Here is a 14,935-nt window from a genome sequence, read left to right on the forward strand (position 1 = left end):
AAATGTAACTAGTGTGCACTTTAAATATATGTAAGTATTGCTGAACAAAATGCAATTGATTTATATGACAGTACAGTTTATATAGACATATTTTACACCCTACTGTATTTATTAAATAGTAGTTATCAAGCACATAAATAAATCCACTCTTATATGCATCCTATATTTCCTGGCTAGGTTTATTGAATCTGAGTGGAGCTGCAGATTGAACACAATTGAGCTTCTATATCTGCTTTATATCTATCGATACATCTTCTTTTTGGTGTTATTCTTCACGTAATTCAATGCAATGGCCACAGTATGTGCTTTACAACCCTCCCCTGCATCGGGGCTCCATCCCTTTCCTATAGGAATTGAAATGCACATTTGATCATTTGCGCTTGTTGGTGCTCGCTGCGCCAGTGTCACGCCGAGGGTTTGTTTACTACCGCCTTCCCCGCCGCCTGACGGCTTGGCTTCCCAGCTCGCCACCGCAAGCCCAGTAACAACATTGCTGCACTCCCCCTACCCTGCCTCTTTGATTGCATTCCTCTCTTTGTATTTAAACATCCGGGTTTCCCTACTGGCTCTGCTTTACTCTGCTCTCCTCTCAGAAGCCATTTTGGACTCAGTTCAGTTTCTTGCATGTCAATTTCAGACCCAGTCTCTCTGGCCATTCAGTGTTTTAGGGCGAAATAAGAGGTGAAGGCGCCAGGCAGAGCAGGGAAAAAAGGCTTCAGGAGAGCAGGCAGAGTTGCTGTTCAGTGACTGGCCATCATTTCTGGAAAATATCTCCCCCGATGGATTTTTCTACATTTTAAAGTTGTTTTTCCCCCTGTCCTGCCCGTGCGATTGTGTGGCACTGGGGCTACACACACAAAAGCAAGGCACAGTCTCGGCGCTGGACATTGGGGCCCCGGGTCGCTGCTCGTTGTTTTTGGTGGCGGATCATCCCTTTAAATGTCCGAAAAGGGAAAGCGCCTGAAAAGGAGAAAATCTGGTGCGTTTCTCTCAAATTAAAGGAATATGTTCGCTTCCTGGCTGACTTTTGCACTTCTTTGGGGAACTTTTTGTGCAGGTAATGACTTCTGTGTGCTTATTTATCTGATTATGTGTTGCATTGAAACCGTTTATGCCTCCAAACACGCCGATCGCTACAAAGTAACCCAGGAATAGGGCTTTACAGGCGGCAGGGACGGCGTTGATGCAAAAGTATCCGATTGATTTCTTTGGACAGTTGTATTCATGTTGAATCAGTTGGGTGGTTTATTTTGATAATGTTTTAATCTATGAAATAAGCGTGTGAGTGTATATAGATTTATATTTTATAACCATTATCTGGGTGATTTTGCAGCAGGGTGTTTGAACTTGTTTTACTGGTCCTTGGACATTATTGAATCAGTTCCCCCCCAATATAAGGCATATTTTAAATTGTTTAAATGGTTTTCCTAAAACGTCCCCCCTACAACATAAAAGTAAATGTCTATGAAGTCCAGCTATACTGTCACAGTTTGTAAAAGCGCTTTCTCTCCCCATAGTTGTCCGCATTATTGTGAACGATTTTGTGTGTCTTGTTTAATTGCAGTTAATGCCCTGGTTTCTCTTGGTGGGCTTATTCGTGAGTGGGCTCTTGTTTGGTCGGGCAGGTTCAGTCGTGAGGGCTGATTGTGTGATTATGGACGTGATCAAATAGAAAGTTGTAAAAGCCAAACCAGTTGTGGTCTGGGATCCGAGTTTCCTCTCCCATTCCCCTCCGTTTCAATTACCACGTGTAATGAAATGCATTCAGGACAGGGTTATTGTGCCTCCACAGCCTGTTACAATGCACATCATAACCAGGGCTCTGAAGAGTATAATACTGGCCAAACGGATTGGAAATCGAGTTAGTTTGAATGGTCTTACTTCGGAAACGAGATTTGCACAAACCAGTATTAACTTAATGATACCGTCGAGAGGTTTTCCCCCCCATTGTTTCTCGTTACATGTTGTGCATCGCTTATCCTGGTTTTCTCTTTAAAATCCACATTTCAGTGTCGGGCTAGATTAAAAACGCAATTGCAAGCATGCATTTGGAGTGAATAAAGTGATGTTGGCCATTTGAGCCTCCATGGCTGCTTTGTTGTCCAGTTCCCTCCTTGTTTTGACGAGTTTGGGGGAGGGGTACAGGGGTGAAAACAAGCCTTTGTGCCTGCTCTCATAGTGGCAAATCGGAGTAAAATGTGTCTCTCATCGCAAGCAAACGTGTCCGTATTAGATTAGATTGTAACAATGAAAATGAAACCTATCAGCCCAGAGTGGGAATAACTGACAGCGCGCTTTCACGCTATGCGATCTGCTATTGTAATGGGAAATGTGCGGGTTTATTGCGTTTTATTCTTTAAATAAATTGACCTACGACTTGGCGTGTTTTTTTTTTGGCTGGTGGGCATTATGACGGACAAGGAAAGTCAGATTAAAATTGACAATGTTTGCTTTATTTTTAAATTCCATCAATAACTGTACATACACACATACACACACACAATACATGTATATGTGTGTATATATGTATGTGTGTGTATATCATGTATATATTGGGTGTGTGCTTGAAATGTGATGTTAACAACACGAACACGTGAAATTGGCCGGGCATGTGTTTGGTTGTCTTTTGTTTGCTCCTTCATTAGATATGCGGGCATTGTGCTCCGGGCTTTATTGCACCATTTGTGATTTGATTTTGCATATATCGCTTCTTTTTATTTTAAGGAAAGAATTGGAAAATGTAAATTGACAGCAGTGCATACATACACTACAACTATAGAGATGGGGGGAGAGAGAGAGAGAGAGAGAGAGAGAGGGAGCCATACACACACAGTCATATATAGCCTATATATTATTACTATTATGATCATGATTGTGCTCGTTAATTAGTGGCAGTCGTTTTTAATTCCACTGTGCATTCTCTGAGCCCCTGTATATTTATTGTGCATCCAGGTCTGAGCTCTTCAACTCATTATTACCAATAATCTGTACTTTGCTTGCCAGTCCGTTTTCATTATTCAATGACTGCTAATAATACACAACTCTTATACTCTTTTTGACCAAGAGTCTTGTATAAAGGGATTTGGCGACATCTGTGACTCCAAGATTGAAAAACCTTAATTTTTTAAACCATTGAAGTGTGTCGATGTCCACGAGTTGCACAAATGCAGCTCAACTTTACTTCCTTAGACGCACATTGTTCAACCCTGTGCATGATATTTGCACAAATGTGATTTATTGACGCCACTTTACTTCTCTTTCCATCTCCATGTTGTGAGAGTAACTCCAGGACACATGGAGATATTGCTCTGCGTGTAGGTTAGTAGAGCCACAGTTGTGAGCTGATGTAATGACCATTTTACCCGTTTTAAAACCCAGAACTAAACACAACACAATTCCCTCTCCATGTACTCTCCATTTTCACAGGATTTACCCTTGGGGAAAGGATCAAGAAATTATTGTTCAAGAACACCATAACCATAAAACGCATATTTTTAACCATAGTCCAATACATCGGCCTATATTTTCATGAATGTATTAATCATAATTGTCATTCCTGATAATTGAGCATTTTAATATAACCAAGCACAGTTGTTGTGCTCTGTAATGTGTTTTTATAGTTGGTCACATTTCTTTAACTGTATTCTTCCATCTTTTGTTTGAATACATTCGTGAGTGGAAGGCAATTGTGCTGGACTATTAATTGGTTATTAACTATTAAACTGGTCCAATTAAAGCACTGTAGCTTTGCTGATATAACCTAAAAATGGAAACACTGAATGTGATGCTTACATTTAAGGCTTTGCATACTTCATATTGAAAAGCTCATAAAAGCTGACATTTCAGTTGCTTGGATATATTGTATCATACTCCTGGATATTATTTGTTTTACATTCAATCTGAGTGAAAAGGTTGTCCTATTATAACTACTAACTGAAAAAATGTGATTGATGGTCTGGACTTGCTCAGAAACAAAAGATCAACATGGTGCTGGTCTTTCAAATGCAGATGTTGGCCCACTGGTGGAAATTACTTTCTGCTTTCCTCTGCTGTCAACAAGGAAAAGGCCATTTGAGGTTCCCCCTGGTGATGTGCGTTTATTCACATCTGTGTAGCGGCGGAGCTATATTTCCTCCTGTTATTGAGGGGAACTTCTCCTGGAGAGAAAGGGGACGCTGTATGCTTTCAGCTGCTTGACTCCATGCCTGCACTACATGCTTGGGTGTGTTTGTATGAGAGAGAGACACGGAGAGGGGTTGGGGTGATGTTGTAATAGCCCTCTTATCACATGACTACTGGATCAGTAACAACAATGTATCTGGACTGTGTGCTCTGTGTGGTTGTAGCAAAATCTCTCTGGCCACATGGCTTAGAGGAGGGAGGGAGGGGGAAGAAGGGGAAAAAAAAAAAGCGTTTGGGTGGTTACTGTGGTTGTAAATTGTTTTTGTAAAATCCAAACCACCAGTCTTTTCATCCTGGAGCAAAACACATAAAAAAATACAATGTAAATGGTGTGGTGAGATTGTTGTAGTGTGTTTGCTTTGGTGGGTTTTGGTTTGATGAAGTGTTGTGATAGGGAGAAGGGGAGGGGGGCACTAAAAAAAAAAAAAAACATTGTGGAGAGTGGGGGATGGGCACCCTCCAGGGTAAGCTTGGATTTAAAGAGACCGTGTGTATTTTTTATGTTATAGAACAAAGCTATTTGGCTTCAGTATATTTTCAGATACTAGTCTTATCTGGACTTGGGCAAATACATTTGTCCCCCTTTTGTCATCTTCATGCAATGCAATTAATTATTTTTTTCTTATGAATGACATTCCTGTTGAGACTCTTATCAAAAATAAACACAAATCTACAATGCTGTCCAAAGAGCTGAACATACGAGCTCAAGCAACCTTTTTACCTTAGAATTAAATAACCATTTATCAGGTTATACAGTTAATTTGAAATGGAAGTAACTTAATTGGAATCCGCACTGGCATATCATATATACTGGTGACTTGAAATGTATGAATCTCAGGTTGCAGTGCAGTGTAAATCTAGTTAAATTTGGACATCAGCAATTTACGGAAGGACTTAGACTTAATCTGTGATCATTGGAAGTAATGTAAATTATGCTGCACGGTGCCTTTAAAAATCATTTTTCCATTTAGCCCATTTCTTTGCTGGAAGGCAGTTTTATATGGATCAATACAAAGTGGGTATAATGACTTGTAAAAGCTAGTGGAATAATTGTTGCAGAATTATTATATTTGGGAACATTAATTAAACCATAACTGACCATTATTTAAGATTATGAACAATTCGGCAAAATCCTTTTGATGTTTTGAATATATGTCTGAAAAATAAACCATACATTTATAAGTTTGTTTAAAGATCAATGTAAGACTGTTTCTTGTGTTGTGTAAACAGTCACTGGTGTGTTGGTCATGAAAAGGTTAGTCTTGCTAGAGTATATTTCTGAAGCTGCAATATTAAGGGCATAAACAAAACAAATTCCCTGAAATACTGCCTTCATGTTGTTGGTAAATACAAACATTAGAATTGGATTTCCCCAAAAACAAGTCGGAAATAAGGTACAAAAGTTAACATTCATATGATGTAACCTAATTGAATTTACCTTAAATCATGATATAATGGAGCCGCAGTGCACCGGTATCTATTTTGATTACATTATACATTTGTTTTGCAGTCTCATAGCTTGTTTTATTTCTGCCGTATACTTTAAAGCTGTGTCTGCTCCAGATTTGTACCTATATTTGTGCATTTAAGAAGTAACCTAAATTGAATGATTGTCTGTATTAAGTGAAAAACATTATTGGGACTCTAGTGTTTTGCATCGCTTCATGATCTAAGTGTAGCTAAATGCAAGCTCTCTCCATTAGCAGTGCCTCTTGGTAAATACATGCATTTTTGTATTTATTGTGCACTGACATGCTTTCTTTTTTTTCCAAATTGTATTGAAAATGGTAGGGTTTGCATGTTGTCACTGAAGGTTTTGGGACAAGCCTTGCAATAAACCAGTGGCTTTGAGCTACAGGAGGGTATGTTGGCAGTCCAGTGTTATATAAAGGCAACCTACGACCTGTTCGAGCCAGTTTCTGTCGGTGTGGAATGTGCAGTGGTAATAAGTTGCCATGAGACATGAACAACCTGTCTGTGAGCCTTTACAGTTGCCCTACTGCACTACTTTTAATATCCACAGTAAACCTTGGAATACTGTTGCACCTGTTAAAGCAAAAACAAAATAAAAAAACAAGGAGCTCAACAACCACATAAGTGACTTCCAAGCAAGAGGACTTGCGTGCATTGAAGGATTTTAATGCAGGACAGCGGCTCACAGGTCAGTGCTCAGTGGTCCCAACACCATTAAGTCGAGTACAGGATATATCTGCGACTAACTGGTTAAAACGGTGCATCTCTTTACACATGGTTTGCTTCTGATGAGCTCGTCTGTATATAGTGCATTTACCCGACTGGAGACGACTCCAGTAGTGCATCCCACCAGGGTAAATAAAACCTAAGCAGGAAGGTTGCTGCTGTAATTTGAAGATCACGTATCCACGTTTGTGCTGGTTTTGGAGACTTAAACGGTGTTAAACTAAAAAGTGTTAAAATGCTACTGCTGTCACTCATATGAACAGTGCAGGGTTTGGTTCTGCTCCCGTTGTGGAAATATCCAATGACTGTAGAGTTGGCTGTCTCGATGTGTGTGATTTCACCATTTCTCTCTCTCTCTGTATGAAAGCAGAAGCGTGCCTTTGTGGTTTCAGGTGTTTGTTGGTGTGTGCATATTAAAAACCACAACGATGTAGATGTAGCCAATATGCACTTCTCTATTTTTATCTTCAGTACTTGCATATTTCATAACCTCAGCTTTAAGCCACAGCTTTAAATACTTCTTGCATGTTCTTAAGAAGTGCTGCTCTGGGTTGCTAGTGCTCGACATAATATGAATGCAGCGTAGAGCTCTCTCAACTTGAGTTGCATACTTTTAAATCAATAATCTATCTTTCTGAAAAACCTTGATTTGCTTGTGAATGGGTTGTGTTTTGGAATAACATAACCCAAATTTATATGCAGTCTTGTGTATTTTTAATTTTTTTTTTTTTTTTTAATATTAATGTAGCTGTATAGAATCTGTACAAGAAAAAAAAATGGCTACTTTTCTCCATAAAAGCTTTTGAAAGCCACAGATGGTACACATAATAGCATGGAAAGATTTAACCTCTGGGAACTTTGTGCTGTATGCAAGTGCATATGTGAAAGCCAACTGAATTGTTACTTACTCATTCTTAAATAACTTAACATAAAAGGTCTTTTTTTAAACGCAAATCAACTAGGATAATGGCGTCCGACAAAGACATTACATTTTAAAATTGTATTTGGAGCTGCTGGTAGATGTCAGTATTTGTTGTGTAATGGCAAAGTAAAATCGAAACATGGAAGTAAACTGGTACACAAGTAAGTGACTTATTATTTCTCTACGGTAACCTAAATAATCAGATGGAAAGCAGGCTATTTGCTTAAGTACTAGTTAGGACGGGCCTGTAGTCGGCTCCTTGCAGAACTGAATGGACATATTACCTTGAGCTGAAATTTGATCCATTTACGGCTTCAGACAAGACCTCTGAGTTCAGCTGCTGTTGCTGTTACCTTTATTTCTCTCAATACAGCATTTGATTCCTATGACATTGATCTAAAACCACTGATTTATAGTATAAACATACAAAGGGTATCCTTTTGTGGTCTTCTCTATGTACTGCACTGTGCATCAGATCAGTTTGAGCTGATCGTACAAAAGGTGCTTAGAATTCATGTACGAGTTGTATTTAATTTTGCTTCAGAAATGTTTTTTTGATTGTGATGATAAATGTGAATGTCTCAGACACTACTCAATACAGTAAATACCTGAAGCACTTGCAGACTTTTGAGTTTCAATGCTTCTAAGAATGTTCACTTCAAACCTGGATATAGTTTATTATTATTTATGTCTTGGCAGATCATCTTTATCTGGGGCAACTTACAGTTTACTCAAGAAACTGGATATTGGTTATTTAATGTGTCATCTCTAGATTTGCATTACTGTCATCAGCTAAGCTACCGAATAAGTTATTTTTGTCAATTAGGAATGCCTTTTATCCAAGTAAAGTGCAAGAGAAGATCAGAATAGTCTACAGGTTTAAAAGTAGAAAGGACTCTTCATTCCTACTGCGGAGAGGCAGCAAATTCCCCTGCTGTGAGGTCAGAGGAGAGAGAGAGAGCCGGGCAACATGGGCACTTAAGGGAAGGCAGCCTGTATGTGGCCACAGAGAGGGGTATGGGGTGAGACACCAAGAGGGTGAGAGTTGAGACTGGAGGCAGGCAGCAGCAGTTTAGTGAAATGGAAGAGAAGCATCAGAGAAGTGATGCAGAGACACTAAAAGCAGAAGTTGGAATAAGTCAAAGATGGTGAATGGCAGAAGCAGGAAGACTGACCAGAGGAGAGTTGTGGAGGTCTGGTCTGGAAAGGACAAGGGCCTGGATTCGCAGCAGAGTAGAGTCAATAGTGTGAGAATTGATGACAAGGGAAACGGAGATGGAAAAGTCATAGGGAGAGGAAGGTGGGATGTTGAACAGATGGCATTACTTTACACTTGACCCCCTAGAACAGGGTCCAAACCGGTCCTGGAGTCACCCTGCCCTGCTGGTTTTTGTTCCAACCTAGGTCTTAATTACTTAATTGAATGATATATTGCTTTGTTTGCTCAATTAAGGATGTGAAGTAACGAATCGAACTGTTAAAGATCTAGATGAGTGCACGCTAAAGAGATGCTCTTTCGGCATTCATCGGGGGGGGGAACTTTTTTGAGGTTCAACAATAACGCGAACATGTTCAGATTCATTGGCACGGATGCTCTTACAGATCTGTTCGAATTATTTATTTATTTTTCTCCAAAATTCCAGCTTTCAGAGAAGTCTGTGAAAGGTAATGCTATTTAGTAATGCTTTGAATGGAGTGCATGACGATGATGGAATTTTATCTGAAGGTTGGCAAACAACATTAATTAATTTCAGTCGAGAAGAGCAGGGGTAAAAAAAAAAAATGTCTTTAAAAATGCGCTTTGTTATATTGGTTCTTGAACCACGAGTGGAATGAGGCTGTCTAGACATGAATCGGATATCTCCTATTTTGTACCAAATGTGTTTTTGTCATTTTTATTAACCCGAAGCGAGTAATGAAAGGTTGGTTTGTTTGTTAATGCTGATTGGAAAATGAAGTTCACTCTCTGGGGTAGGTGTTTAGACTACTGCGGGTCACGACTGTTTGCCCTATCCTTGTTAAAACCCCCAAATTAAGTGATCTGGCTTTAGTTGTTGAGAACGGGAGTATGAATCTGTGGCAACACCCCCTGTAGTTTCCATTGACTTCAGTCAGGCTTCATTACCTCACTGTCATGATATCCTGATGTGTGAACGTGATGACGAATATTATATTTGCTATATTTAATGAGCACTGTAGGATATATGACTCTCACACCCTGTGCGTTTAAAGACGTGTCAGGCCTGTGATCTTGGGATGGATGGAAAACCTTCTAAACCTTCTAAAAAACTAGGATAGATGTTGAGATTATGTGAAAATAATGTGTGAGGGGTTGTAATTGGATTTGTGTTGAATTTAGTTTGACAGATGCCGGAAAGCTTGGGTATATATCATTTTTTTGCATTTAGAATCGAATTGGATCTCTTCTCATACAACTGTATTGATTTTCATATCGTATGCATGCCAATAAGAAAAGGTCTGTACTGTACTTTTATGTAATGCGTGGAGTTATGCATCGCTCACTGCCAACGCCTCTTGGGTGTAGACTGTTTGTTTATTTTACGAGCCCAGGTTGTCAGGTTTATAGTTAACTTAATGTATTACGTAATGTATGCTGATAGTAAATTTAGCAAACCTAATCTCATTAGATTCATTTTGCACAGATTAATGCTTGTAGTCAGGCGGTATGCAAACAATTGATCTGCAAATATGTTGCTTATTCTTTGGTAAAACTAGTTTTGTGTGATTTCTGCAATTGCTCTTCATTGATAATTGGGCTTTGTGTAAATATAAATCAGAGTGAATACTTATCAAAATAAAAGTAAGGTCATTTAATAGATACTGTAGTTTTTTTGTGCACTGTCCTTACTCTTGGCATCTCTCGGTTAACACTTCATGCGAGTCAGTTTTGTGAGCCAGTATCTTGGCCTAATGCTGCGTCTATTCCCCCGAATTACACCTCAGAGGTTCAGTGATGACGCAACTTCAGTACGAGATGATCCGAGTTCCTTTGCCGGATTAAGATCTGCAGAAAAATTCAAAACTATGCACTCGGCTGTGTTCTCGCTCTGCTATGCTCTTGTTTTCGATTGGCGATATTGGCATCTTTTAAAGGTTTTGTGGATATGGATGGAATGCAGTTGTGCAAGCAAGAAACCATGGGTTTATCTATGCCTGTGGTTTTGTTACGGTCTAAATGCTACACAACACTTGCACACATCTATGTTTGGATGTGTATCTTTGTGCCAGGTTGTCAAATTGACATGTCAGCTGAAGAATACTTCTCTTCTGTTTACATTTTCATTTTAAAGGCTGAATCCAGAGGTAGTTGCACCTTCTGTTGTTTTTTTTTTTGTTTGTTTGTTTGTGTCCTCTTGTTCAGCATTAAAAACAATCATACATTTCTTAATCACAGCGGTTATTCAAAAGGATCAACAGCAAACAGGCATCATTTGTGCTTTCCATTAAGTTCTTCAGAGGCAATTACTTGGATGTGTGTTTAAGTTTGGTAGAATGCATCGGTTAAAGAATCTTGTCTTTATAAGTAAAAGAAACATTAATATTTTGGGTGAGGAGATTAATCGATTTACAAATCATATTTTATTGTTATACGTGAATTTTGTTATTGGGCATAATTTCCTTGTGGTGGAAAAATGATTGCTAGTAAGCTATATCTGCATTGAATCTGCATATGTCTATCAAATATTGGAATACCCAAACTGGTAGGCATTCATTCTACAATTATTATTTCAGATTTAAGTTAATGTATTCTTTGTATAAACCAGGAGTCACCGGTGCCTGTAATAACCATGTCAGTTGTCGGTCTGAACGTCATCTTGTCGGTTTGCTTTCTGACCAGTTCACTCAGAGTTCAGATTCCTAAAAGGGTCTTTGAGTTCATAACTTCTTATTGCCGCTTTTTTTGATTGATTATTTTGTTGTGGAATAAAAGTCTACCTTTTTGATTCCGTATGCAGGCTTGAAGGACAGTATTACAATTAATCTATAAATGTATTTTGAATGGCTTAAGCTCTCTAAAAATGAGCTCCATGAAAGTGCTCTTGGCTTAAAGCACTCGAGCTCCGAGTATCTTTGCACAACGCAGGCGTTTCGGAGACCGGTATGTCCAAGAGAGATCCAGATAATTCTCTTAAGGATGACATATTTAAATAGAATTACTGTTTGTTTTTAAACTGCCTCTCCTAAATCTTTTAAAAGTGGACATGTGAAAGCAGTGTTCTTTGCTGGGTGAATCTTATCAATCTTTGTATTCTCAAAGCATCATCTGGCCTAATTAGTTCAGCCCCTGCCAGTAATAGGACGCTCCGCTCCAAATAGTAAAGTGTAACAACAGCCAACACACATCCCCTCTTGTTTTACACTTAACCTGTTATTGACTGAAATGTTGATCTGTCTGCCAAGTCGTAGCATTTACTTTCAAAATGAATACAGAACAAATAAGTGTTGAATGACTTCTAGTATAGGTTCCTTTCTCGAAATTGATATGCAGACAAAAGGTGCCGAGTCTATAGGTGGGAGGAGGTGTAAAGTCAAAATCATTCTTGTAAGTATGAGGACAGATCTTTAAATATAATGTTTTTAGTGTGGGTTTGACTTTTGATGTGATTGCAGTTGCCAGTTCATGTATTAATTCACTTATAGCCCCATCAATACAATGTCGAGGTCGAGAGCTGATCAACGTGTCCCAACTCGCGGGTCGAGGCCCCTGGGCCCCGCGTTTCCCAGCCACTTTCGAGCGGCTGACTTTTTTTTTTTTTTTTTTCCTTCTCCGCAGTGGTTTTGTTTATTGGGGAGGGCGGGAGGAGGTAGGCTTCTGGTGAATGTTGCTCAGTGTGGGATTGATGGTTTGTGAAGGCCTCATGCTTGAGAAGTTAAAAAGACTCCTTGCCCCCCTGCCGGGAGATGCCTTTGTCCGGTGTTTGTCTGGGTATGTGAAAAAAAAGCAAGCCGGGCCTTGTCTAGAGGCGCAACACTGGCCCCTGTTGAGGCCCCCCTCTGCTTTTGTGCCATCTCGTCTGTGCCGAGGTATGTCAGGTCACGAGGGCCTGTGTGGAGATACGGCCGGGGGGAGGGGGGGTTGCTGCTGGTATTTTTCTTCCCAGTTACTTACACACACACACACACACACACACACACACAAACTGTATCACTAAAACACATGTATGATTTCGCATTGTTCCTCCCTGTAACTGAGACGAGAGACGAACAAAAGCGAAGTGCCTTTATCGCAGTGCAAGAGATTCCCTTCAACTCCACATATAAAGAATTGCAGGGGGGGGGGGGTAAAATGAATTATTCAGCTGCTACAGTTGTGTTGTTGTTTAGTAAATACTCGCTTTGTAGTGCAATAACACTACGCCTTGCTTTCTTTGCAGTTATTTTTATGCTGTTCTTGAGGTGAATTGTGTAACTAGGAAAAAACATTGAACTTCTTGCAAAAATGAGATCTTTAGGATCGGGGGATGTCTAGATCAGATAGTGTGCAATCTATAGCATGCCAATTCAACTTAAAGTACTTTTACTTTACTGTGGGTCTGTGAGCATTAACATACTGGCTTCTGATGGGGGGGGGGAGGGGTTGTGAACTTCCAGTGCATTGCTGTTAAACCCTTTTGTGTCAATGTGGCTTTATTTATGCAGGTTTAAAGACATTTTAATGTACACAAAATGCTTTTTGAAACTCCCATTGATTGGAAAAAGCATTTGATGGAAAAACACATCTCTACAGTGTACATTTGTGCTTGTGCTCCTGTGGGATACAGACAACTTGTTTCTCTAGAGCAGCTTAATTTTACTAAAACAACAAAACCATTACAAAGTGTTGTGATGCAATGCGTCGATGTAGAGGTTCTCTCTCGCTGTAAGATCGTGAATACTTTTTCGAGGCATGGATTGGGACTCGTCTGCTGTTAATGATGCGTGTGGTTTACTGATGATGCGCAGTCGTTGCTTGATAGATTCCTCCGTGTCCTGGAAAAATCTGACAATTGTATTAAATCCGGTTCAGAATGAAATTGTCACGTGAAGGGCGTCTCGTACTACGAGTTTGTGCCGAGATGACTGCAAAGATGAACGGTTCTGGCTGCAAATGGTGTGAAATGTAATATTTTATAAAGTAGAATCCTCACATGATGAATTAAAATGTGTTCAGGAGCTTTATAATAAGTTTTCATTACATATAACATTGAGCCCCTTTTCTCTGGCAATGGTTTGGTCCAGAGCTTGTATAACTGACCTACAGTTTTTTTTTTTTTTTATATATATATATATATCAATTCTCTGCATTGGACAATATTTTTTGTAGATAAGAGCTATAGGAGTGTTTGGGAAAAGCTACTCTGTTTTCCTATTTTCTTGTGTTTAAAAAAAATGTTACAATTCTCTCCTGTCACTACAGACCAAAACTAAAATACATTAGTGATGTGATTGGTTGTCTAGTTAAATGGTCCGCTTTCAAAAAGTAAACAGATGGTGGAGTCACACATTTAGATGTTTGATAGGCATTTCATCTGGTTAGTTCCAGGTGAATAACAGCACTGTGGGAAATGTAATATGTTTTTGCGACATGCATTGTGTGTTGGCAAACTGATTTTGCAAATCTGAAATCAGCTGCAGTAACATATGGTTGATATGGAATGCAGCCGGCCTCTAACTTCAGTGTTGGACTGAAAGGTACCTGAAAACCTTATAAAGTTATTTTAACATGCCAGTGACAGAGCAGAAATGCAAGTCATCATTACCAATGTGTTGCTCCGTTTGATTTTGTTTTGGTTATTGTACGCAAATGTTTGGAAATGTTATTGTAATGCTAAAGCACGCCGTTTAGGGTCAATGAGTGCATCGCTCATTCTGTAACATTTGCCAAAAGCACTTGCAGAACACGGTCTCGTATTTCCAAGTCAAATGCTGTATAGTTATGCAGCCTAAAATGGTAGTCTTGTGAGTTTATTAATTTAGAAATATTGGTTTTGCTCCTCGAATGCAAACACATGTCTAACCACCCGAATGACTGACTAGTTGTTGGCTTGTTTGATGCACATTAGTTTATTGGAGAAATCTCAGACTTTAGCCAGGTAAAGCAAAAGTGAATGGCGCTGCGGAGAAACTTGACACATCTTCAGTCTATAGAATTCTATTCCATTACATTGGAAATTGTGAAATATGTATTCTTACATCATTACCAAGGAATTTCAGATGTGTAGGCCCAGTGCCATAGAGATAATGATTGTTTATTAAAGCGAGGAGGAATGTCACTTCTGTTGACGTAGATTGAGGTTCTGACATCAAGAACAAAAGCCATTGTGATGTCATTCTGCAATGAATGGAAAAAGCCTTAACTTTCAGCACCCATTTTATTATCAGCAGTTAGTTCTTGCTTTTCAAGAAAGGTGGCAAAATAATGTAAGTAGAGTAGAACTCTACAAATAAAAACTACACGGGTTCTAAGTGAAATCTGAGCGTCATACAAAGTTAATATCCTGGATTGACAAGGGAGCTGCAGCTTTTGTGCTGAAATCAGCCCCGACCATCCTGCTGTCCAGAGAAACCATTTATTCACAGTGCTTTCTTCTACAAGAAGTTAAAGGAAAAAAAAAAGGAGCGATGCAGCAG

The 14,935-nt window shown here is 39.3% G+C and overlaps 1 protein-coding gene across 1 annotated transcript in view; it reads left to right on the top strand.

The window, feature by feature from the left end:
- The first annotated feature begins 525 nt into the window (after nt 1-525).
- The window catches only part of acvr2ba (activin A receptor type 2Ba), a 46,299-nt gene continuing 31,889 nt past the window's right edge, over nt 526-14,935 (top strand). Inside the window, exon 1 of the mRNA XM_066716637.1 lies at nt 526-1,057. Within this exon, the coding sequence (XP_066572734.1) occupies nt 1,006-1,057 (52 nt within the window). The 5' untranslated portion in view covers nt 526-1,005. The remainder of the gene's footprint in view (nt 1,058-14,935) is intronic.

The sequence above is a fragment of the Amia ocellicauda genome, chromosome 2 (genome assembly GCF_036373705.1).
Source record: "Amia ocellicauda isolate fAmiCal2 chromosome 2, fAmiCal2.hap1, whole genome shotgun sequence".
Lineage (NCBI taxonomy): Eukaryota > Metazoa > Chordata > Actinopteri > Amiiformes > Amiidae > Amia > Amia ocellicauda.